Source organism: Perca fluviatilis, chromosome 17 (genome assembly GCF_010015445.1).
Source record: "Perca fluviatilis chromosome 17, GENO_Pfluv_1.0, whole genome shotgun sequence".
NCBI lineage: Eukaryota > Metazoa > Chordata > Actinopteri > Perciformes > Percidae > Perca > Perca fluviatilis.
Window position 1 is genome coordinate 23,697,535 of NC_053128.1, and position 25,562 is coordinate 23,723,096.

General features: G+C 39.2%; 2 protein-coding genes across 9 annotated transcripts in view; both read right to left on the minus strand.

Annotated features, from left to right (window-relative positions):
• Positions 1-5,361, minus strand: part of LOC120546042 (lipoxygenase homology domain-containing protein 1-like) — a 34,636-nt gene extending 29,275 nt beyond the window's left edge. Inside the window, exons 1-3 of one of the 3 annotated variants that reach the window (XM_039780793.1) lie at positions 1,693-3,733; positions 369-483; positions 98-109 (exon numbers count right to left, since the gene is read on the minus strand). Coding sequence is in view for 1 of the 3 variants with exons in the window: in XM_039780797.1 (XP_039636731.1) it covers positions 369-483; positions 3,741-4,473 (848 nt within the window). In the remaining 2 variants the exon portion in view is untranslated. The other 2 variants (XM_039780797.1, XM_039780794.1) reach the window with 2 other exon arrangements.
• Positions 5,362-7,991: 2,630 nt separating this feature from the next.
• st8sia5 (ST8 alpha-N-acetyl-neuraminide alpha-2,8-sialyltransferase 5) lies at positions 7,992-23,944 on the minus strand. Of its 6 annotated transcripts, none has more exons than XM_039779659.1 (9): positions 23,227-23,944; positions 17,945-18,052; positions 17,508-17,594; positions 14,634-14,726; positions 12,463-12,621; positions 11,523-11,667; positions 11,267-11,379; positions 10,476-10,568; positions 7,992-10,332 (listed from the first exon to the last, which is right to left on the minus strand). In XM_039779659.1, the coding sequence occupies exons 1-9, from the start codon at positions 23,370-23,372 to the stop codon at positions 9,870-9,872; spliced, it is 1,407 nt and encodes a 468-aa protein (XP_039635593.1). In that variant the 5' UTR covers positions 23,373-23,944; the 3' UTR covers positions 7,992-9,869. The 6 variants fall into 6 exon arrangements, with proteins under 6 accessions (XP_039635593.1, XP_039635594.1, XP_039635595.1 ...); XM_039779660.1 differs by having other exon boundaries at positions 12,463-12,549; positions 23,227-23,943; XM_039779661.1 differs by lacking the exon at positions 17,508-17,594 and having other exon boundaries at positions 23,227-23,942.
• Positions 23,945-25,562: the final 1,618 nt, after the last annotated feature.

The window sequence follows — 25,562 nt, forward strand, 5'->3', positions numbered from 1 at the left end:
GAGCAGGAATGCTCCCCCATACAGTGTTATATACACAATACAACTCAACACAAGGACAGAATCATAACCATCCTTCAAAAGGCTAATTAGAAAATACCTCTTTTCTGTGCTGAAGGATCAGAAAGGAATAGAAAAGGTTAAAAGTTAACAGGTGACATTTAAAAAGTATTAAACGAGCTAGGCTTACTAATAATATGAACTGAAACAGAATGAAATCCAATGGACTCTATGTGACACATACAACCTGATATAATAAGTGAAACAACAAGTTAGAGCAAGTCAGTGAGACCTGATTTAGATCTTACATATTTTTTAAGCATACTATATACTATAACACAATGACATCAACATAAACCCTTTAAACTCACTTGCTTGCCAGGTGAACCTTGGGCGTGATGCCAAAGTCTCCAAAAAGGGTGACAAACACATTAGCGTCTGTCCCAGCTCCCTTTACATCACCAGTAATAGTGACCACCTCATACACTGAAACAGAGAAAAGATTGGAGATTAGACAGAGGAGAGATAAAACAAAAATGTGTGCCCCGTTGCCCATGTTGCAATAAAGATCACAAATCTGAAATAGTGAGATTATGTTCAGGGAATAAGTTCAATTAGATCTAACAAGGACTTAATTATTTAAAAAGTAGAAGGTTGAATAAAAGGACAAAGACACAAAGTCAGATCCTCAGACAGTGTCCAATAATCTATAAACATTAGGGAGCATTATGTTTCCTTCCATGCACGGTTGCCAGGGAATTCAATGCGGCGAATCTGCAGAGAATCCATGTCTGGTGTGATATACCAGCCAAGCCTCTCTCACATTTCACAAATATGTGTCTTCCTCTGGCCAAGCTACTGAGTTGATGGGAAGATAAACAGGATAAAAACTGAGTAGTCTGAAATATTCCTAACCTAATTGATATCGAAAATAAAATTGAATCAGGAATACAATCGATGTAGGACCTGGTGAATCGGAATCAAATCAATTCGGAAAATCATTGATGACACCCAATCCTAATGGTTAGTGCGCCCAAGTTAGCATTTAGCTCAAAGCACCACTGTGTCAATGTACAGTAGACTATGCTTGTGACTAAATAATTAAGTCCTTCTTTGTAATTTCTCAAAGATAGACAATCATTTCTCTTTTTATTGCACTATTTGCACATTAACACTGTACATTTTATCTTTTATATATTATTACTGTAAATTTGTTTTTAATATATATGTTAAAGTCTGGATAATATATGTTGTTTGTATATCTGGAGTTGTAACAAAAATAATTTCCCCCTGGGATTATTAAAGTATTTCTGATTCTGATTTACTTACAAAAATGCGTTATGGTCTGTGTAATCACATTGTGTGTTTTTTAATTTAACTTTTGTTACCATGGATCCAATGGGCTGATGATGACTCATCAGATTACTTTTAATTCCAAACACACAAACAAAGTATCTGTATTATTTGGAGAGGATTTTGAAAGTCACGCCTGTGTTTGAGTTACAGTAACAACATTAAATCTTCAGTAGGAGAATAGTCAGCAATTGATTGTTGCCTGTGACTTAATAGATCGGCCTGTACAGTGGTAATTCCATAGTCTATAGTCCTGCTGCATTACTGCTGGCAAATGTAAAGTCCTCTCTCCTGTGGTTATGTAAGATAGACAGAAAGGTATGGGACACTGTCTAGACTTACGGTCAAACCTAATCAGATGAAGGATAAAGTTGTGTCCAGTCTGAACAGAGGTAGACTGTGTTTTTGAGGGGTGGTAAGCTGTGTTCACTCATATCCAGGGTGAAAAACATCCATCAAGGAGTGCATAAAGGAACTAGTAGGAGAGGATACATTGAATGAGGGAGACATGCTGAAGAAGCAGAAAGAGAAGACCGACAGATTACTTAAAAAACATTCAGGAGAGGAGGAAAGGAGAGGCAGAGACCTGATAAAGAGTAATTTGGTCGCTCCGATAAGGACATGGATACCTAATTAACAGTGAGCAGAGCTATTAAAGTCAGATTAAAGAGAAAGAGAGACACCTGATAAAATCAGATAGACAGTGGCCTGGTAAAACTGTGCCTCGATAAAGTCCTTGAGTGTCAGAGACCTGAGTCAGCCAGTGAGGTATGAAAGACGTGTGCACAGGCATGTATCACTGCTACTGATGCTAAATAATGATACTTAATGATACATTAACTTTAATCAGCTACTTTATGGTAGCAATTATCTTACAGTGAAAATGCTGGAAAATACAATGAAATGTCATGGGGGTGGGGTGGGCGGATTAAGACATAAAAAGCTTTTAAGTTCAGATGTTTTGTGTTTATGGGCAATTTCCCCAATTACAGCACCTTTGAAAACAGCGCAGTGCTGTACTTTCCAAATGCAAATTTTTGGCAACTCTGTCTTCTAGAAGTTGCGTATATACCTATACCGGTTCTACTAATTTGTTTTATCAAATACGTTTCCCAAGAAAAAAACTTTAATTCCAGAGAAAGGGGTTGGCATCCTGAGTCCAGTGTGTGGTTGGGATTAGGCAACAAGAGCACTTTGGTTGAAATAAGGAAAAAATGTGGTTTTGGTTTAATGTAATTCCAGATATATACATATACTTCCTGCCTTATGTTGAACTCACTGTTGACTCCTCAATATTAAACCACAATCTTTCTATGACTGTAACCAAACCATAAAAATCAATATCACCCCTTACTTGCTTACTATGAGTAGATATATTGTGTTGTATTGCAGATACTGTCAGAAAAACAAACAGAATAAGTTGACAGTGAACATATGAGCTACGTTGAGTATGAACATTTTGTTTCTTTGCAGATCCGTTTAATTCCACATTATGTTGTTTAAAAAAAACAATTCAGGTGGCATTATGTTTCTCTCAACAAAAAAATTGCTATTGCATAAATGCATAACGTAATTTCTTGGAGACAGAGTTGTTTATCGTCATGATTTGAGCATGCAGAGCAGTAACAGTGCAACCGAGTAGTCTAAGCTGACTGGCTTTTGCAGGGTCTTTCAACTGCAAAATGTTTGAAAGATCAGGAAACGGTAGCAAGTAGACGTTTGAGCTCAAATTTTTCAAATGATGATATAAACTAATTCATGGTTTTCATTGCATGATAATGTAACTCATCTCCCACACAACTGAGTAGCTCAGAAGCAAGATTACATTAAAGTAGCTTTAGTAAAAAGAATTTACCGTATCTACCAGCTATGGTTATTCTGTTCAATATAATATGGTTACATTGACAGAGTAGTTGTCAGCATTTTCATTGTTCAGGTTGTTGCATCTTGTTTTTTTACCTAGCTCATAAATCACCCTGCAGTCCCCTTTCCCCTAACCAAACAAAAAAAAATATGTTGCAGCCTCCTGCGAGATCTGGTTCCCCCATTTTAAAACCTCTGATATGCTTAAGAAAGCTCCTCTGGCTCCCGGCCCTGCCTCTGGCCCCGGTGGTTCTCTCAGCCCCATAGTCTGGGACGGCACCCAGCACCTGTCTGCCCCTGAGCTTCTGTTTGGCTCCATTCATGTAGAACATAACTGAGCTTTCACCCAAGAACAATCACAGAGGGATTCCCCGGGGTGCTCCTGCTCGTGAACTAGAGGAAACCTGTATTCAACATTTGACCAGTTGGGACACTCCAACAGGAAAATACATACGTCATGTAACTGAGACTTACCTGACATACAACATGTGTGGCTTCTCTGTCAGCTCTACAATGTCAATCCTTACCTTTCTTTTTGTAGTACTCATCCTCATATCCATCAGACGAGTCTGTGTGGTAGTTCAGCAGCTCATTCTGGTAGATCACGCCATAGTCCACCTGTTTATTTTTGATTTTTTTCCCCTTTTTCTTTTTATCTTCGTCACTGTCCGCCGATCCCTTCTTTGCCTTCTTCTTTTTCTTTTTCTTTGAGTCCTCTTCCTCTTCCTGCTCCTCAATCAATGGCTCGTCATCACCACCATTATTGTGAGACTTCTTTTTCTTCTTTCCATCTTTTGACTTCTTATCCTTGGATCCCATTTCCTCCTCTCCTTCTGGATTCTCTGTGGAGGACTTCTTCTTCTTTTTCTTTTCCTCCTTCGCTCCCTCAGTCACTTTCTCTTTGAGCTTCTCTGATTTCTCCTTCTTGGAATTGGTCGTGGGGTCATTATTGTTCTGCTCACCCTCCTCAGCTTCATTTTCAATCACAGCAACAGCTTCAACATCATCATCTGGTTTCTTTTTCTTCTTTTTCTCTTTTACTTTTTCACCCTCTTTTTTCTTCTTCTCTTTCTCCGGGGCCTCCTGATTCTCAGAGCTCTCTGTGCTCTTGTGTTTCTTCCGACTCTTCTCTCCTTTTGTGGTGTCCGCACGGGTCACACCATTGCTCCTCTCCTTAAACTTTGGCTCTGTTTCCTCCACTTCGTCATCAACCTCTTCGGTTTCTTCCGAAGCTGTGGATTTTTTCTGTTTCGACGGCATCTTTTATTCATCCACTTCCCTAGCCTTTAGTTTCGTAAGTGCTGCCTTGAGTTTGTAGTGGTGTAAGACAATTCATTTGACCCTTGGCTGCAGAGAGGTCCTGGGATCGTGGGGTTCAGAGCAGCATAGGTGTGTGCAGCTGCAGGTTTACAGACTCAGGACACGCAGAGGGTGCAGTAGCTACCTGGACATCTCCAACTATGGCAGTTTATGGCCATATGACTAACACACACTACTCATGAAAAATTACTGTCACCTCAACACTCACGTGACCCATGGGAGAAAGCCCTGTGAAAAAGGAGCCTTGCACAGAGAACTTATCCTCTTTGCCACGGCACACTTCATTATTCATGGTGTTAGGATCGCTTTACGGAACGGGGGAGTCTCGCTTTTACCTGCAGTGACACGCACGCAGAAAGACAGACGCGTTAACACACACACAAACTCTTCCTCCCTTACAACAACTTCTTTTAGTTTTTTTCTGATGCTGTAGAAAAAAGTGTAGCAATGTGAATAAAGTAAAAGAAACACATGACTGGCAACATACTGACTGTATCTTAAGATTTACCATTGATGATTAAATAATCCTTGAAGCAATGATTTATTTCTTTTATGGCTGCATTCAGCAAACAGAAGTGTTCACTTAAAGCAGCAGTCCAGCATTTTGAAAATAGGCTTATTTGAGTTGAATGAGGAGATTAATACTACTTGTGCGCTCAACATGAAGCTAGGGCCAGCAGGTGGTTTGCTTGGCTTAGCATAACCACTGGAAACAGGGGGAAATAGTTAGCCAGGGTCTGTCCAAATCAGCCATTCCTTACAACTACAACAACTTCCTTTAAAAAAAAAGGGCCATGAGAGCGTAAAAGGAAAAGTATTTTCAAACAAAACGAGACTAGCTCGCCCCTCCCTCCTCCTCATCCCGTCCCCTACCCCTCCCTTCCGTGCTTCAGCAAACTAACCCCCCCAACCCCCACCCCAAATCCTTCTTGTCGGTTATTGGCCGAACACTGCAACACGGTTTGTTATGTTTTTGTGGTCCAGGTTGGCCACTTTGTTTTTGTTGGCGTTTGTGGACCCTGGGCTGTCTACAGAGACCGCGTTTTTTTACAGTGTGTTCAGGGGACCGGCAGCTCGCGGATAGTGAGGAGAGGTTTGCTGTATGTGACAAAAAATTTAGTAGCTTAGAGTACTTTAAACTAAGTTGCACTCTATACATTTTAGTATTTGGTTGGATGTTTTGATAAGAGCTGAAGTGTGAGCTGTACTGATCCTTCTCATCTCAGTAATGAAGCTTCACATTATTATTTTGTCCCCCAAAGATTTAACCAGATTTACCAAGAAATCTAGTTCAGTAAATTGCTCACTGAAGTAAGTAATATTAAGCATTTCATTCCTGATTTAGATTTTCAAGACAACTCAAATGCAAGTCTAGTCAATGCTTCAAGCAGAAATATACATCAAATTTTCCTCCCATTATTTGTTCAGGGGTGAGGGGGGGGAATTGCTTTCAAATGATGGATAATTAATAGGCCTACTGTATTGCTTTACAATGCGAAATCCTAAAAAACAAATGTTGAGTTGTTTACCCAGCATAGGTTTAGTTATTACATGGACTAATTTAATTGTATATCAACATTAACATGTAAGAAAAGCATCATAATATGTTTTGCGTGACTTCAGTCTTTAGAATTACGCAAGACTGTTTTTATAATAGCACAAATTCCTCTATGCAAATTTGTGTTGCAGTTTCATCACACTGGCATACACATCTGCACCTCTGAGCCACATCATCCTATTAGCCTTATTGCTGCCACCTGACACCTGATCATGTAGGCATCAAGGGGAAGGGCAGATTTTGGTCATATTGATCTTTCACCATCGGATTACCCAACCTACGGATGACAGCAGAGTCAAACCGTCAAACCTCATTTGATCCAATGCACTGAGGAATCATTCCCTAACATACAGACCAAACGCTACATTGTTCTTCACTAACGACTAGTGAGGAATACCGTAGCATTAATGATTAAATCACATTTAGAACATGTAGCTAGGCTTATAAAATTGTATAATTCGTAATGTCCTGCAGACCACCAAGGCGGCAGCATGCTTTTTTTCTTACTTTCCCCTTGTATTTAAATGAAGCAGAACTGCATGTTAATAATATCATGAGACTAAACTTGAGCCCTTCATCAGAAACCTGGATATTGTTAAAATAACTTTAACCATTTAACCGTAACGTTATAGGCTACTTTTAGCATACTAGCTACTACTATTTAAACTGTTTATCCATTAGGCCTACTTTTAGCCAACATTAGCTAGCTAGCTGTTTCAACTGTTATCCATTAATTTTAACCACTGGAACTATTTAAACTATCCATTTCTTTTGTTAACTATTTGGACGGTGTATTTAGCTAGCCTATTAGCCTACTTTTATGATATCCATCACTTTTAGCAAGCTTGGTATTCAACCGTTTATCAATTACTTTTAGTTAACTATTTTAATGTCAACTGTTGTTATACATTAACTTAACTACTTTAGCTAACTATTTTAAAATGTTATCATTAAAATTGTTTTAAAATTACATTACTTTCAGCCAACTATTTCAAGAAAGTTGTAAAAGTGTGCGACATCAACCATACGTTACCACGGCTGCGCCTCTCCCTTGCGTCCAGCAGAGCGGAGGAAGAGAGTAGGCTGAAACAGACGAGAAATGATGGCGAGGCAGGCCCTCGGTGTGTTTTGTGGCTATGTGGTTAACCAATGGCAAAGCCTTGAAGAGAACTCACAGGAGGCATTCACGCACCACGACTTGTCAATAAGGGATTTTGTCAGTCTTTATACTATGTCTCCTCCCCTGACTTTTTTGATAGCGCTGCAAACCCTTGGTGTTCTCTCAATGAGCTTCATGAGGTAGTCACCTGAAATGGTTTTCACTTCACAGGTGTGCTTTGTCAGGGTTAATTAGTGGAATTTTTTTCCTTGTTAATAAAAAAAGCAAAGGGTGGCTACTTTGAGGAATCTAAAATATAAGACATGTTTTCAGTTATTTCACACTTTTTTGTTAAGTACATAATTCCATATGTGTTCATTCATAGTTTTGATGCCTTCAGTGAGAATCTACAATGTAAATAGTCATGAAAATAAAAAGGAAACGCATTGAATGAGAAGTTGTGTCCAAACTTTTGGCCTGTACTGTATACGTACGTGCATATCCTTATTGGGTTGGTGGTCAGGGAGGCTGGTGGAGTGCATAAGCACAGGACTTTTAACGAGGAGCGTTGGGGTTCAAGTCCAGTCCAAAACCATAGGTCAATTGGCTGGTCTAGTGACTTATTTATTACTTACTTGACTTTTGTAACAAACATACTTATTTATCCCAACTTCATCCCAGAAGTACGGTGTATATAATTAATATACTAAAATATGAGCTCAGGTATTGCAGTGTGCTTCTATGCCATCCCCACTCACTCTAATGTACACACATAATAATAAATAATCCATAAAACATAAGTGAGAAAATCCAAACAAGTTTATTTACAAACACATTATCATTAAAAAGAATGATCCAGAGTAAGTTAAGAAGTACTGCGTTATATATTACATCTGTTCAGTACACAGACCAGTTCTAATCCTTTTCCATTCTTGATTCAGTTGTGTCTGTGCAACAATTTAGTGGTCACGCCAAAACATTTTTGGTGTTCATATTTGCTGAACTCATATCTCTTGTGCATAAACACACAAATAGTCTGTATAAATGATGAAAGAAACAATATTATTATTAGCAATGATGTCCATCAAATACAAAATAAATGAAATGGAAAAGTGCACAGCAGGGCATGAACAGAAGAGTGACAAAATATTATTTTACAGTCTCTTAAAAACTTTTGCCATGTACAACAAAATAAACGTTAAAAACCTACACAGCTTTCCAGTGCTTAAATGCACAATGCTTGCAAACTGAATTTTCACAGTTCAAAGGGGAAGGTGAAATAGTAATAAAAGTGTTGTAGCACTTCACAAAGGGCAGCAACCATCTTCATTTGTGTATCTTTAATCAATGAGAACTACATCTACTATTATACATTTCAACGTACCCATTCATTTTTTCTGTGAAAAGGTTTGTATACATATCTCCAAAAGCACTGTGCGCTCAAGTTGAGGCTTAAGTGTAAACATATTTCAGTGATCATTGAAGCAGGCACACACAAAGCCAAGCATAGAGTAAAGTCATGCAGAGTGTTACATGATTATGAATAGATTTTACAGGAACATTGCTAATTCCAATAGAATATAAGATAAGAAACACACATGAATTTCTATACCTTAGAGTCCCAAATGTCCTTGATTCAAGAGACAAATTAAGATTTAGTTTGATGTTAATGTATTTGTAGATAAGCAAAACACATGTGTGCATTGCATATCATATAGAGGGGTTTGATATCTCATAAGGCAGCATGGCTTAAGACATGAGAGGACACGAGAGGCTGGGTGGCATAACAGTACAATGAGTACTATTTTGCTATACAAATAAGACGGCCTTGAAAACAACATTTTGCTCAGGTGGTGTCATTTCAAAATATTTATCTGGCTTTTGTTCAAAATCATGAAAAGCCAAAAAAAAGGGAAAAAACCCTCCTCGCCTCTTCTCATACACACTTTTTTTTTACCAGATATATCAGAGGATATTTTTAGATGGGAGAAAGTAGGCCACTGAAAACCGCCGTTTCAATAGTGTTTTTAAAAAATTCACCCAGTGAATCTGGTGAATAGGAAATAGATTACAAAAGTAGACAATTGAATGTTACAATCTTTTTTCATTTTCCTTTTTTCAAATATTAGCTTAATATCAAGGTTCAGGTTTTGTTTTACACAAACATTAAAAGCTGCCACACCCACAGAGTGTCCAAGATAAGGAGAGAAGACAGGAGGAATGAGGGGGCAAAAAAACACCCACTGCGAACCATTTTAGCATAAATATCTGTGCAACATTGGGTAGAAAACAACACCTCTGTACAGCAGAGCCACTAGAAAACTTCACAGAAACAACATCACTATGAAGACCACTTTTCACATTAAAAACAAGCATCCTATGGTTAGAGAATCGGAGATGACCGTTGTGATTTGATTTAAGTAAATTAACGTACACATCGAAAAGAGAAGTATGAAATCAATAAAAACATTGTTTAAAAAAAAGAAAAGAAAAAAAGAAGTGTGTTGGCAAGTAAAGCAAGCAACCTTCACTGTGTTGTGGAATAAGTGTGAGGCCAACTCTTTAAATAGAGAGAAAAGTGATGAGTCTCATTGACTGAAATAAAACACAACATGTAAACCTGATTGAAAATAAAAAAAAACTAAAAGTTTAACCACATTAAAGCAGAGGAGTAAGGGATCACGTGCACTGCCCCGTGTGTACATTGAGGATCCCACGAGTATGCATGTGAATGAAGTTGAAAATTTCATGGGGCATCGCATGGAAGCCCGGCCGTGGCTTGACGTTGTCATAGTAATGGTGAGTGATGAAGATGCCAGAGGGGTTCATGGGGAACGCCCAGAAACCGTAGAGGTGGACTTCCTCGCACATCTCTAAGGCGGCGGTCACCAGCATCAGGCCGCTGCTGACCCGTTTGGCCCGGACACCCTGCACTGCCCAGAAACGCTGCACGTTGAGCAGGTACTGCGGGTGGAAGAAGAACACGCCTCTCTGGGAGTCAAAGTCATCCAGCATGTACTTGACTCTGAAAGAGACGTCGGTGTTGCGAGTGTTATAGAAGGCGGGAAGCACCACTGAGGAGTTCTCGTAATTTTGAAGGACTTCGTAAAACGGTCGCCGCCATTTCTCCAGCTTCTGAAATCTGCAAAGGAAGTGAAAAACATGACATTACAAAAGCCAAAAGAGAAGGAGACTAGAGACAGATTGAGAGAGAGAGAGAGAGAGAGAGAGAGAGAGAGGGAGGGATAGGCCTGATTTCTCACTCAAGACCCATATTTACAGTACCTCTCAGTAATAATGCTAGGATTTATTGTCACCAGATCTGTTTTAGTGCCAACATCAGCTGAGTACTTCGCATTGATGGGTGGTATGTTGCACCTGGAGAAAAAAAACAAGAACATGTCCACTGATAAGAGATTAAATGTATTTGAGTTGGGCTTCTACAATAAATCAACCGACTGTTTGCTAAACCCCTCCCCTTAACAGCAATTGTCCAATCATAGCTTAGAAACCTTAACCAAGCAAGGCAGGCCTGTCTAGCCTTGGATTTTCCCACATGTTGAGGCATGGAGCTATACTGTTAGTACAGCCATCAATTGCACATTTAGGACTCTTTCACAGCAGTCCCATTTTAAAACAAGTAAGATGAAACTTTAAAGAAGTCAGCTTGTGACAGTGTTTTTATCGATCTCATGTTAGCTTCCTTAGCTTGCTAGCTACAGCTGATAAAATCAGCCAGCAACTATTTATTTTCAGCCAGGACCGTCACCAGCCAGAAATAAGAAGCCTGTTTTTGTCTTCCTATATCTGAAATTAGGGTTTCAAAATTACTAAAACTTTCAAAAGGTAGATCTGCCATTTTCATTGTAAAATGTAGACTACTATGCAAGAAGAGAAAGCTTGACAGGCGTAGCAACAGTAACACTTTTTTTTACACTACACTGGCAAAATTTCAACAGTAATATAGAATGTTCTATGTAGGGATAGGTCTTTTGGGATTGCATGCTCTGTTGGCATAAAACCAACTTGTATTCATAGCAACAAAAACAAACACTGAATGATTATATCCTGTATACCTAAAAACAAAATCTGCTGAGTCAATTTCCTTCCCACATTTGGTGTTCTTGATGATGCCACCATTTCCAACAACAGCACATTTCTTGTACTGTGATTTGGAATACGGCATGTCCTGGATGAAACAGACATATTTTGTTAAATTCAGACAGCATTGTGGGCTCTCGAAATAAAAAAAGATCATATCACCAGGTTTAGTAGCATCCGACCAATGTTAGAATAACATAGCAAGCTCTCATAAACAGGTGATGAACTCACATCTTGGAACATATTGAAGACTTCATTGGTGATGGGAAGAATACCACTGGTGTCCACCTCGTACCTCAGCTTGGTCCCTGCAGGAGTGTTCCTCTTGGTGGTGAAGAGAAAGGAAGGAGCATTACAGCAGCGAGACAGAGACATCCTTCAGGAGGAAACCAAAGAAAGGAAGAAGTTATTATTGTAATATATAATAGTAATTGCAAAATAAAACAATTGTTTTGCTTTGAATATATGATTTTTTCTCTTTTTGTCCGATCTCAAACTGGGCTTTCACATTTGATGAAGGTGACAAAATGCAGATATTACCATAAAGCACTGTTATTGCACCACATAAAATTGTTTAATATGTTAAAGGACTATGTATGAACAAATATAGATTACTTTTGTTTGCCAAAAAGTCAATTACAGATGAAGAAATCTATAGTATGTTATACTACATAATGACTCTACTTATGTTTAGGATGAATTGGACCCCGTAGGAGTCTAACTCACCTGTTTGATCTCTTATGAACAAGATGTTATAAAACTCCATTACAGAAATCAAAATAGACTGTGTGGCGGGGTAGATTTGCATAAAAAAATGCTGTCAACACCAATCACAGATATAGAGAATATGAAAATCCACAGATTTACAGCTGGAGTCTCTGAGACTTCAAACAGCTATGTGGCGAACTTCTGAAACATATCCTTGGTTCAACATCCTGTTTATAAGCAATTCTTATAAAATTAGAAAATCTAAAAGTGATAAATCAATGTTAAGTATGTTTTTTTTAGCTGTATATGAACCCAATTAGAACATGGGTTGAAAGCACCAAAATGCATTTGTAAAAACAGACAATGAAAAGTAGAGAAATGTGCAGTGTGCAAACTGAGGGGTAATGAAATCATGTACAAGATTTAAAAAAAAATCTAGACATTGAGACGGATTAATGCTTACTTGAAGTTGCTGGTCTCCTCCTTGTTCTGCTCCCATCTACACACCTGCAGGTTTCGCCATCGCTCAAACAGCTCTGAGGTTTTCACCCTGGCAGACAGGCAGAGAGACTTGTGGAATGAGGAAGGATACCCATGGCCATGTATTTTCCGATTAATGTCTCTATAAGGGTAGTAAATTGAAGAAACATAAAAACGACTCACAAAGACAAACAAGGGGGCAGAAAATTGCAGTAGTTACTCTGTGATGGCTCTACTGACAGCACTGGATCTAGACTTCTTAATACAAAGACAGTGGCTTCATCAAGCATGTCTGTAAATAGCTGTCCTTGAACTGACATTTCCTTTGAGATGATTGGGAGATGTGTTTTGCTCTGGGGGGCAGAGTGGCACCATTATTCATCAAGCGTTCAGAATGCGTTACGCACAAAAGGTCACTGGACAATGTTTTAAGGAAATATGCTGCCCAAATTGCATTGAGCACAACCGGCTCACTGAGGCATTCATCTGCTCCATAATGTGATAATGTGTTATTTATAGTGTGCTGCAGTTTAACTGACAATAAAAGTTGAGTTAGGCAACTTGCTGTTTGCTGGTTATAAGATAATGACAGAGTCTCTGTCAATCACTTAATGATGATTAAAAAGAAGTGGGTGAAATAACTTATTCATAGGCTCAAGAGTCGTCAAATCCATTCATTAAATTCAACTCATCTCAGCCACATTTAGCTGAAATGCTACTGTCAGAGTCATGGAAAATATGTACATCGAATGCCAGACTCTAGAAATGAAATGGAAACGCATCTCTTTTTTGGTCTGTAATTCACCATAATATCAAAACTATAATGATATAATTTTAAACTGAACAACGTGAAAGTTAACAAAATCATTTATACTGCCAATCTTATATTTACACACGTCTTTTGTCTCTTATTGTGTGTATTTTAGTTTGTAGCTCTAGGGATGGCATTGAAGGCCAGTTTGTCCACCACTTTGGTCCGGACTGAAATAACTCAACAACTTTTGGGTGGACTGCCATGACATTTTGTGCAGACATTCATGTTCGCCAGAGGATCATTTGTTCAGATGATCAATCCTAATGACTTTTGTGATCCCTGACTTTTTCTCTAGCACCACCTTGAGGTTGACATGTTTTTGAGTGAATTGTCTCAACAACTATTGGATGGATAGCCATGACATTTGGTGCAGACATTCATGTTCCCCCTCAGGATGAATTCTAATAACTTTAAAATGTAAGTTTTTCTTGACCAAATACCTGCAAAACTAATGACATTGACATCAGCTTCAGCTGCACTTGGTATTTTGTGCTAGGTAGCTAATTTTAGAATGCTAAATTTAAAGCTATAGTGCATAGTTTCTGTTTCCCCCATGAGGAAGTAATGACAACAAAACTGTCTGCGTGTCCACATGATACGAGCCTTCCGTGATCCGCACCACCCCCACCCCTCTTCCAGCCAGTTGCATGTAGCCAAGGAGGACACGGAGGATTAAGAAAACATGATGGACTCTTCAGAAGAGGTAATTATCTTTGCTCGATTTTCTGCATGCGAAAGTCGCCGGACGACACCAGTTTCTGAACATAGCCATACTGAAAAAATACAGAAAGAGAGTTTGGTGGAGCTGATAGTCTTAACTAGCTTTGTATCAACTCATTTGGCAATGGCTTGAATGTAATGGACATTCATTCATATAAAAAAGTAACGCACTAAAGCTTTAAATATTGAATGTTAAACACTACACCTGCTTAACATCAGCATGTTGTCATTGTGAACATGTTAACATTCTGACATTAGCATTTAGCTCAAAGCGATGCTGTGCCTAAGCACAGCCTCACAGAGCCGATAATCAACAGTCAACAAGCTAAAGGAGTTTTTCACAGTTCTCACTGAACACAGGAAACTATTTAAAGGCTGTCATTCTTTTTGAGGTCCCACAGACAATATTTTGGGCTATTTAGGATTAAAGTGACAGTTGATATTTGTTTCCTCAGACCTGAAAGATATTTAGCAACTTAAGTATATGTATAGATCACAAAACAGGTGGTGAATTTTCTCCCTACCTACCAGGTGATAGAGGGTCACCTAAGGGAAAAAAGATGTTACTCTAAATAGAGTTGTCCACCGCAGGTGTGGGCTACGTCATAATGAACACTCACATTGTCAAGACTTTGACGTCCATAATCTCCTGCCTGAGCTCCCTGCATGCAGTGGAGTTGTATTCATATGAGCCATCATAGTTTTCCAGATACCTGGAGGGATAGACACAGTCATCCTCGGCCTAAACCTCTCCACACACAAGAGCATAAACAGAATTAACAAAAAAACTGTGGAGATAAAATGCAATATACGAAACAGTGCGAATAGACACAATACAAAGAAATAGCTTACATTTATTTCAAAATGTCTTTATGAAATAATATCAGTGTGGCATTGTGGGATGACAAATGACAGAAGTGATGCAATTGATTATAGGTGTCACAAACAGGATTGTAACTTACGGTTTACTGGACACTTGCACCAGATTCTAATACATCTTAGCCTAAACCAATGTGATACACTAACTGAAGAAAAATATTACCTCTCATATTTTCACTTATTTGAGTGGTTATGATGTATATTAATTTAGAAGAGAAACAAACTGAAATAGCAAATTGGTTATTCCATTGCATAGCTTGTTAAGATGGTTGATTTGATAGCAGTGCAGTGTCTGATGGATATGAGTATGAGTGCTTTTGCGTAAGGCAGTGCAATATATTTATTACATTTATATAATTAACTGCTTAAAAGTAATACGGTATGTCAATTGTGCTGGAAATAACATGACATTTGTACTAATTGATACAATTGTGCACATAAACGCATGCACAGATGTTCATGCAAACTGGTTATCAGAGCATGGAGGCAATAACCAACAGGATTTTTTGGAATTTCATACTTTCAACTAGAGTTAAAGAATCTGATCAATCAATTTTACATATATAAAACAATCATCACATTAAAATGTCAACATTAACCAAACAAAAATAATATCTTCAGTATGGTGGTGTGACTGTGTTTTGGTGGATTTGACAAAATGCATCTGCAGTGAAAGTGTTAATAAGTTGCCATTTATACGTGCACTCACTGATGCATCATATCTTGCAGCACAACAACGTATTTACATGCAATAAGATAAAAGCAGTCTGGATCAAATTTGTGCATTTGTGTTTTGGGACGTGGTGGGGTTGGTTAAGATGAAGGTTGAAAGGGGACATGAAGGAAAGCACTAGTGTAACGGTGTTATTATCATGTTGGGCAGAGGAAATTTGGGATTACGGGCACTTTGCTGAAACATTTAGTAGATGAAGTTATTTGCTGATAAAGAGGTTCAGTTAGATCACTATGTTAGATGTTTGAGATGTAAGTTCTGAAATTTGGAATTGGCATATACATATAGATATTTATCTGAGTCAGGGAACTCATAGAGTGGAAGAATCCTCCTTTTTCTGCCTGCCTCATACTAATTCTCTAGTAGAATGTGACTAAAACAAGTGCTTCAAAATAAACTTTAAAAAGCATTGAAAAGGCCTTTGAAATGTTTGAATTTACTGTTTATCTTTGCTACACAGGCATGAGGCAATTAACATGCACTAAAATGTAACAAATGTACATTAAGTTTTTACATCAGCCAAATGATTTTGTCTAATTGTCAATACTTTCACCCAAGGGTTGCTCTCTTTAGCCCTGATCTATAATTTACCTTTTACGTTGGGGCAGAGGGCCACAAAACTCTTTTTTTTTTTTAAATAAACTTGTTTTATATAAATAGAGATACTGATCCATACAGATCATTTTACTTTTCTATTTAACTTTTAAAATCTACAGTGGTCATAATTTTAAAATATACCCCTTCTGAGGTACATCTGAATGTTGGAATGCTTTAAATGTCCTAATATATTTTTCAAATTTACATGTGCAATGCTCGATGGAGAGTGACAGGATTAAATGCCAAAATGGCAGCAATTGCAATGTATTTGTAAGAATGAATGTTGGTTTTTGGTCACATCAGATACTGTAGATGTGTGTAAATGGATTGTGGTGTTTTGGAAGATGGATAATATTGCAGAATATTACCCGTGGCTGTGGAGGTAAATGAAGCAAGTTAATAAAACAAAGAATCATAATTAAAAAAAAAACACAACGAGCATTACAATGGAGAGATGCATTAAAGGAACAAGATGCTCAGATGAAATCGTACAAATGGGGAACGATGAAACTGGTTGTCTACATCCACCTGATGATGCAGTGTATTTCTGAGGGTTTACTGAGAGGAGCGTCTGTTTTTTTTAATATCTGAATAGGGCTATTCATGCTTGTTTTAGCTAAGATGATGAAACCTTTGCAAGTGTTCTCTGTGTAGTTCTAAAAGCGAGAGAGCAATTCACTTGATGAGATGATTTTCATCTCATGTGGCATCTTAGGTAAGCGTACAATGCTGGTTCAAAACCAATCCAGAATGAGACTAACCAGCATCTTACCACAGATACTGACATCTACTGCTCAGTGCAATTTGGATTTGGACCTTTTGGGGCAAAAACAATTCCGGCACCTTTCTGTCTTATTGTGACAAGGAAAGTAAAGTGGAAAAGGGGGTAAATCCAGGTCGCAGAGAGAGACAATGCAGATGTGAGAAGGGTAGATAGGGGGAGCAGAAGAAGTGGCCACACTATGTACATGGCATACACACAGAGCTGTGCAGAACACATGAGACACAGATTGAGGAGGACAAGGCATTCAGAGATGGGTGCTGGATGGGACACAGACGTACGAGGAGAAGCCAGTACATCAACAGGAGACCGTGGTTCAACCAGCTTCTGAAAAGGTAGGATCTGGGGTCGAAGTGGACGAGATCAGACAACATGCAAGAGCAAATCTAAAGTGCAACCACCACTGAAAAAATATGAGAGTTTATACCTTTCAGAGTAATGAAAAAGAAAGAGGCATTCTTGGGTTTCTGTGAAAATACTAAAAATGCCTTCAAACTGGCCTACCTTTTTTTTTTCTTCTTAATATCGGCTAGGCAGGGTGTGACTATTACGGAGATCTGTGAATCTGGCTGAAAATTCTGACGGAAACATCTGTCAACATGCAGACAGGTTAAGTTAGAGTTAAATATGTGTTGAAGTCCACCCCTGCTAACTTACTCAACCTGCAGATTTCAAAACAAGTAGAGCAAAAAAAAAGTGTACATGTGCTGCAGCTTCTATTCTCTCTAAAGCATCTGAGTAAACTGCTGTGCGTAACAGCGGCCCAGGCCACACATGCAGGGCTGGGTCATCACATGTATTTTAAACTTGTGTTCTCTTTCACTCACTCACTCTCTTTCGTTCTCTCTCTCTCTCTCTCTCTCTCTCTCTCTCTCTCTCTCTCTCTCTCTCTCACTCCCTTTCTCAGAGGTGTAGTGCAGTCAGTCACGCTGGAAAGGTACCTTTTCCTTCCATTTCTGGCAGACTTCAGAGATCCATCATCCGAGAAATTAATGGGACCGGTCCAATTTCCTGTCTCGTCCCCTTTGAGTCGGCTAAACTGTTGCGCACTAGTAAGAAAATGAGTCAGTTTATTTGGGATTTAGTGTTCTTAATGTGCAAATGTCAAACACATACAACCCAACCAATGTGTTCACTCATAAAACTCAAATTTGCACATTCTCTCTCAAACACACACACACACACATGCACACATTAAGGGGACCAGCTTTTTGGCTCAAGAAAAACAAGTCAAAGTATGGCACCAGACATGGTTAGAATGGATTCCTTTTTAATGGTAATGACGTCATGGTTTAAATGCTGGGCTGTTGCCAATATGCTGAGTGTGATTCAAACATTCACACTGTAATATTGGCAAGCGGAAGTGTTTAGACTTTTAGTTCAATATATTGAAGCCACAGTGATTTAAGGGGGAACAATAATAGTTGCCAACGTTTATTTTTATTTTTACCTTTATTTATTCAGGGAAAGGTTCACTGAGAGGAACACAGGAACAGGAACACCCTGATCACATGCACACAGTTACACATGCATACCTGGAAGCTGCCCAGTACAACCACAGTCTGATCTGCTGGCCACTGAGCAACTCTACTGGTAGTTGGGGTTAAGGGCCTTGCTCAAGGGCACCTCAGTGGTGGTAATGAGGGAGGGACAAGTGCTGCTCTTTCACTTTCCCCACCCAGATTTTATATGAACCGACGACCTCCCGGTCACAAGCTCGCTTCTCTAACCTTTAGGCCACCACTGCCCCATAATGTTGCTGTGTGTCAAATTACTGCTGAGGAAGAGATGCCAACAACAGACTTGCCAACAGATTCAACAATTTATACCATATTTTCAGCCAGATATTACTTTTAAAGGTGATGTGTCTAAAAGACGCTCGTGGCTGCATTACCGTAAATGTAGTGCTGTGTTTTTTACTAGACAGGATATCTTGGCCTATGTTGCATCAGTTTTCACTATAATCATCACAGTGAATTTATCAGAGGAGGCCATTTGGTGCAGGTTGTTTATAAAGCACTCATACTTACTGTAATGAGAATCTTGTGCATTCTAACAAATCTTTAGAGAGATAAGGGGCATCAGTATTTTCAGAGCCTGTTTTCAGTAATGTAATCTTTTTGGGTTTAGTCTCCTTACGGGAGAACAAGGTGAAACTTAAACAATATCAAGCCTTCAAAATATATATATATATATATATTGTGTATTTAAGGTATGGTTAGCAATATTCTACATTTTTGTTATTGTCAACAAATCCCATAAAAAGATCAAAACCAACAATGCATAACTTCGTTGGTTCCTTTAAGACATACATATAGTATATACTTCTATTCTTTAAAAAGGGCTCCGTAATTTCCTAAAACAGCTGGACAGTGGACTGTATATCAAACATCATTCAAATAGAAGTAAATTGTGTATTTGTTTGGGACTAGTTTCAGCCACAGATTTTGTGCGTTGGCTAGTATTTACAGAACTAGGATGATATACTATACTACCATACTATTGTAATGAAGCAAAGAGTCACCTAGTGCAACTGTGTTTCTCATTCGTGTATATATTTTTTTTGACAAAAATGGAGGCCTGTGGCACAGAGGAATGCATTACATCAGACTGTGATTATTTTTGGTTTTGGTCTTTTCATGGGATTTGTTTACAATAAGTATCCTTTAAAATCAGTTCTACATATGAAAGGTTAGGAGTTTTTCAATGTGTGAACTGACAATTCACATTTTACATCTGAATATCAATGGGTGTAAAACTTCTCCCATTACTGACTGATTATTATGCAAGTATTCATGTGTGACTCATTTCTGAGAGTGCTCTGTGGGTGGTGTAATAAATTTAGCAGAGAAACTGAACCAGAAGAGCCTTTCTGGGTACATTATGTGATCGAGCATTCACCATTGGCGACTAGTGTCAATACTGATCTGCAGGCGCTTTCTCTGAGTGCCACTTCAACACCTCAATAACACTCTGCAACCAGCTGCATAAAAGAACATCCTAAAATCAGCCTTGGTTTAGGATGTGTCCCTAAAAGAGGACAGCTGTTATACAGAAAAGCTAATCAAACCAGAATGATTTAGTCGCTTATATACCATTAATCTTAATCATCACCAAAACACTATACCTATTAAAGCTTGACTTGATCAATATCACATATACAATACTGATATTTTCCAATAGTGTGGCTACCAACAAAACCCTAATCAATCTCATGTGACTACCACTGACTCACAGATCAATCCAGTGTTTTCAATTCAAACATTAAGAGTCAATTTATCTCCCATTGACTCAATTATGAGCCCAGTTCAGACAGTAATCTCAGCAGTAGATCAGACAAACAGACTTTTGTGTCTGTTTCTGCCCTTGAGCGTTGTTAATGGTACTTGAAAGCAGCAAGGACTTTTATACTAATGGATTTTGTGACTTGGCTGGGTTTTAGGGTAGGCCTGGCACATTGACACACTGATGTCCATTTATTATGTCCAGGGGTATTTTCCTTTAACGACTAAGGGCTCCTTATTAACCTTATTGTCTTTATCAAAATAGGAAATGAAATGCTGTAATTTATGAAAACAGATTTGAGATCCTCTCAATCTCTTTCTTGTTTCCTTTTTGCTTTAACTTTTACCGGGGAACCACAAATGGTGTAACCACTGTGTCTTATAAATGATGAACTACTGGTTCCATGCTGCTACGTGTTAGAATCAATATATTCATACACAGCCCTGAAAAAAAAGAAACACAGAAACCTCTCAGAATAGCAGAGATACAACCCAAATACATGATGCATCAAGAAGGGCTCATAAACAGAGTCACATACAACATTAGACTGTATTTACTCTAAAGCCAACCATTTTGATAATAGTATTTTTTTAAGTTATTTATCAACCAAGAATGCCAAATATTTGCTGGTTTCTTCTCGAAACTTTGAGATTTTTCTGCCTTTCTTTGTTTTAAATAATAATAATCTAAATTGAGTTTATTTTTGGTTTTGGACAGTTGGTTAGACAAACTAGCAATTCTAGAATGTCATCTTGACCTCTGGAAAACTGTGAGAGGCATTTTTTACTTTTTCTTCTGTTATATAGATATAGAATTATCAACAGATTAACTGACAATGAAGATAATCATTTGTTGCAATTGCAAAGCCACAATGTTTTTGGATGGTTCCTAACCAACCTGCTCCAGCCTGGAGCCTTTGGTGCTACTCTTTGTAGCTGAGAGTATTTTTAAATATCACCCTCTTCAAGTCAAATAGAGTTGAAAGTTAATATGCCTTCATTTGCAGAAGTGTGTCACTCACTGTGATCATTTAATAAGCTTCCCTCTTGAATCTGCACTGCCATTTTACAATCCTACATTCTCCGCTACTTCATCTTAATGTGAGTGAAGGCCGGCAGCGAGTCGATTCATGGGACTCTATGGAAACTGAATGGCCAAAATTATCAAGTACAACAATGTTCATGACTTGTCTGACTTTAATGGGTGTCCTCAGTTGACAGCCCTTTGCCCTTTAGTAATGTACGATGGACATATACACAAAGTAAGCTGATGTAAGATGTATTGATGAAATGTTATTTCCTCAGCTTTCTCCCAATCTAAGCACCCAAATGTCTCCTCTGCTACCGTTAGACACCTCTAGTAATTTGCAAAGATGTTTGTTTTTGTTGCCCTGAAACACAAGAGCGCATGATAAACAGCCTGTCACCTTGTTCTTATGCTCAGGTTTAGCAGGAAAAGAGGCTGGGTGTGGTCGAACCCATGTGGACAATGATTTCTGGTTGTTTACGCTTGGAGAGATGTCATAAGATGACGTCTTCTCCCTCTCTCTCTGCATCTCACATATACACACACACACACACACACACACACACACACACACACACTCATTTCATAACTCCCGCTCACTCTTGCCATCTCCCTCCTTTCTCTCCCCCACTTGCACTGAGGTGTGTATGCAGACAGACTGTAGCAAAATGGCTGCCGCTGCAGGAGTCTACTGGTTTCTGTTGTATGGCATGTCCCCCCCCTCTTTCTCTCTCTCTCTCTCTCTCTCTCTCTCTGTCCTAAAGGGGCACAGGCGAAGGAAGGTGTGTGTCGGTCCGAATTCATGCATCTCACCGCAGAGGTGGCGATGCCATGAATCCACATTGAGTACCATCAGACCAGCCCAGCAGGGTGGAAGGGGAGGGGTTAGCTGTGGGTAGCTTTCAGATTGCAGCACATATATGTTTGCTTTGAAGTTAACATATATGTCCTGTCTGTCAAATATCTGGAGGTGGGGATAAAGTTTTCAGATTGTTTCTTTTGTTTGGAGTGAGATTTGGTGAGATTTTCTTAAACCACCTAAAGATCAAACATCCCAGCTTCTCAGCATCTGCTCGTCTCACACTGAAATTTTTCTCAGAATGACAATGAAAGGGGCATGCATTTTAGTGGATAAATTGGTCTTTAAATGGGGGTAGATGAGTGCAAAAGTGGACTTCCAACCAGCTCAAGAACCCATATCAGGGAGACAAATACTGTTGCAGAGGTATTATAAAACATGGCTCTGCAGTGGCTGTGTGTGCACACTGAGTGCAGCCTGGTAAATTATGTATTTAACAGGGACCAATAAGAAATACACATCATCCTTATCATGTTGATATCTGTAATCATCATCAGCTCCAATAGCTTTCAGTGTCATTATGATAATCTGATGCCTCTGTAAGATGTAGGCTACGACCAGTCAAGAAGGCTGAAACGGAAAATCAAATAAAGATCTTTGGGGGAAAAAAAGAAAGAAAGGGAAAACATTACCATACACAGACGGAGCACTGTGTATGGCATGAATGTGATGCTTCGTTTTCAGAAAATATCAAAAAATAATAAATCCAATGGAAATTGTTTCTATGCACTGGGAAAAAAGATGGATGGTTAATTGCTATTGTTCTTTTCAGCCACGCAAGCTTGTTTTCCCCATGCCTCCCGACATGTAGTTCATCCAGACTACTCCCATTTATACTGAACAATTTATCATGTTATTATTCATGATTTGTTTTTCACTATCCAGTTAATATGTGGGATCCAAACTGAGCAATAAGCCTCACACAAAACGGCTATGAATGCATGCTTTTGAAAGCTGGATGTTATCCTTACAGTGTATATAGCTCGACAAGCAAGGCCTGCGCTCTATAATTGACTTGTTAATGGCGACTGAACAGAGATAATCGACACTTACCTCTTAATGTAGTTTTTTCCGTAGAGAATTTGTTGCAATAGTGTGACGAGTCCAAATGCGCAAATAAATATAAAACAAAGGGATCTATTGCCTAGTATATCTTTACCCGACGATGGGTCGGCGTATCCCATTCTTCGGCGCAGCATCCAGGGTTGACGGTGACACCCGGTTAGGTGTCTCTCTCCGCTGCATTCAGGACCAGGAGCGCAGGGGTCGTGTACCCGCTGGACAGGACATTGTCCATCACCTTCCTAGGCTATACTGCTCTCGTACTGCAGCATCATTGCTGTTGGACGATAAGCATCGCAATGTATCGCCAGCTGTGACATTAATTGCCAATCATTAATGACCCTGTGTCCACGTCAGCCAAAAATAATTCTTATTGGCTATATTTAGGCTAGAGTCTATTTTTTTTGCAAACGGACGGGTGTAAAAGCGTTAAACGTCCTTCGACGAGGTGCAGTCGCTCGGTCGGATGCAAGCAATGCAGATTATCCAAAATGACGCGCTCCAAAGGTAATTGCTCTAGAATAAACCCCCAAATGTTAAATCAGATAAAGCAAAGGCATCGATGCAAAGCGTGGATTTCTTTTATTTAAATTAGGCTACTGATAAAACACACATCCTCCATGCTTCATCTCAAATCTGAGCAAAGCTGCGTGACTGAAATGTAAAAGGAGGACGATGCGCCTTTTCTCAGCCAGCCGGGGGCGCGCTGCGTTTCATTCAGATGCTCCTCACTCAGCCAAAACCCAAGGTCATGGTCTCCTTTACACCCGTGCTCGGAAAATATATACATTCACCTGATAGGCTACATCTGACCTCCTTATAGGCTGGGGGAAAAAAAGTATCAGGACCTGCCACTAAACTAAAATTAGCCTACATTTCATAACAATGTCTTTAGAACTCATGCTGTTGCAAAACCCCTGCACATGATTTATTTTTTCTTTATGCTTATTATTCATTGCAGTTCATGTCAAAGTCACAGACAAAAGATTTTCTGCACTGCATTAATGATAGGCTACCCATCTTCTGTCTAATTTGAATTTCCCACCGTTAAGGGCCTCTGGACACTTTAAAACCTTAAAAAGCTCAACCCTTATGCCCTGACAGCAGCACCTCATCAGAGCCAAACTCCTGACAGAAACCAAGGAATCTTTATAGCACTGGTGCTGATAACAGTATTAGTGCCATTCATTTCTGCCAGTGTCCACTTTGACAGCTTTTTAAATGTGTTATCAAAGTCTACAGCCTGGACTGATTCAGCAGTATTGCATTAACACCTTTTTTTTTTTTATTTAACATTTATTTATCCAGGTAAGTCAATTGAGAAGAAATACTCATTTGCAACGACAACCTGTCACATTCACACAGTTACACATTCATACCTGAAAGCTGCCCAGCACAACCACAGTCTGATCTGCTGGCCACTGAACAGCTGGGGTTAAGGGCCTTGCTCAAGGGCACCTCAGTGGTGGTCATGAGGGAGGGACAAGCGCTGCTCTTTCACTTTCCCCACCCAGATTCTATCCTGTCGGTCTGGGGATTGAACCAACGGCCTTCCGGTCACAAGCTCGCTTCTTTAACCTTTAGGCCACCACTGCAGCAGAGCCAGGTCAATGTGAAAGAAGAATCACCTATAGCATCATGTGACCATGGTGTCGGACATGTGATTGAATATATCTGCCCTACACATCATAAGTGATCAGTGAGCGTGTCTGCAAATCTGTTAAGCCACTTTTTATAGTGACACGTATTGTAGCCTACAAGGGCCTTTTTTCCCCCACTTTTAGCCATCCATCAATTTATTTTCTTGTCACTTAGCCTATATTGGTCCAGGTTGTGAGACAGCAGGTTAAGCAAAGAATTCCAGACATTCTTATCTTAAGCAATGGCCCTCAGCACCTGAGGCACTCCCAGGCCAGATTGCATATAGTCCTCAAGCGTTCTGGGTCTGCCCTATAGGGCTCCTCCTAGTTGGACATACACAGAATATCTCCAAAAGGAAGAGTGCACAGTGTTTGTCTGTGTGTGTGTGTGTGTGTGTGTGTGTGTGTGTGTGTGTGTGTGTGTCTTATAGGAAAATGTGACACTTATAGCAGGAACTAGCTAGGTGTTTATATTTCTGTCTGACTGTGGACACATTTTGTCACCACGATTGCGTCCCAAACATGCAAAATGCAGTCATTTACAGACGTGTAGGTTTAACTTAAAGACTAAAAGAACCCATTTAAAGATGGGTGTTGTCCATGGGCACCCCTGGCCCGATTTGGAGTTGCAGCTGATGTGATCCCAACACAGGATGGTCTGTAGTTAATTTTGTTCAACATTAAGGA

Excerpts from the sequence above, each read along its gene's own strand:
- st8sia5 (XM_039779659.1), bottom strand. The coding sequence starts at position 23,372 with ATGCTGCGCCGAAGAATGGGATACGCCGACCCATCGTCGGGTAAAGAT. Across the intron at positions 18,053-23,226 it reads GGAAAAAACTACATTAAGAG|TGCGCAACAGTTTAGCCGAC; the intron begins GTAAGTGTCGAT and ends TTTTCTTACTAG. Across the intron at positions 12,622-14,633 it reads GACGTCAAAGTCTTGACAAT|AGACATTAATCGGAAAATAC; the intron begins GTGAGTGTTCAT and ends CTACCCTTATAG.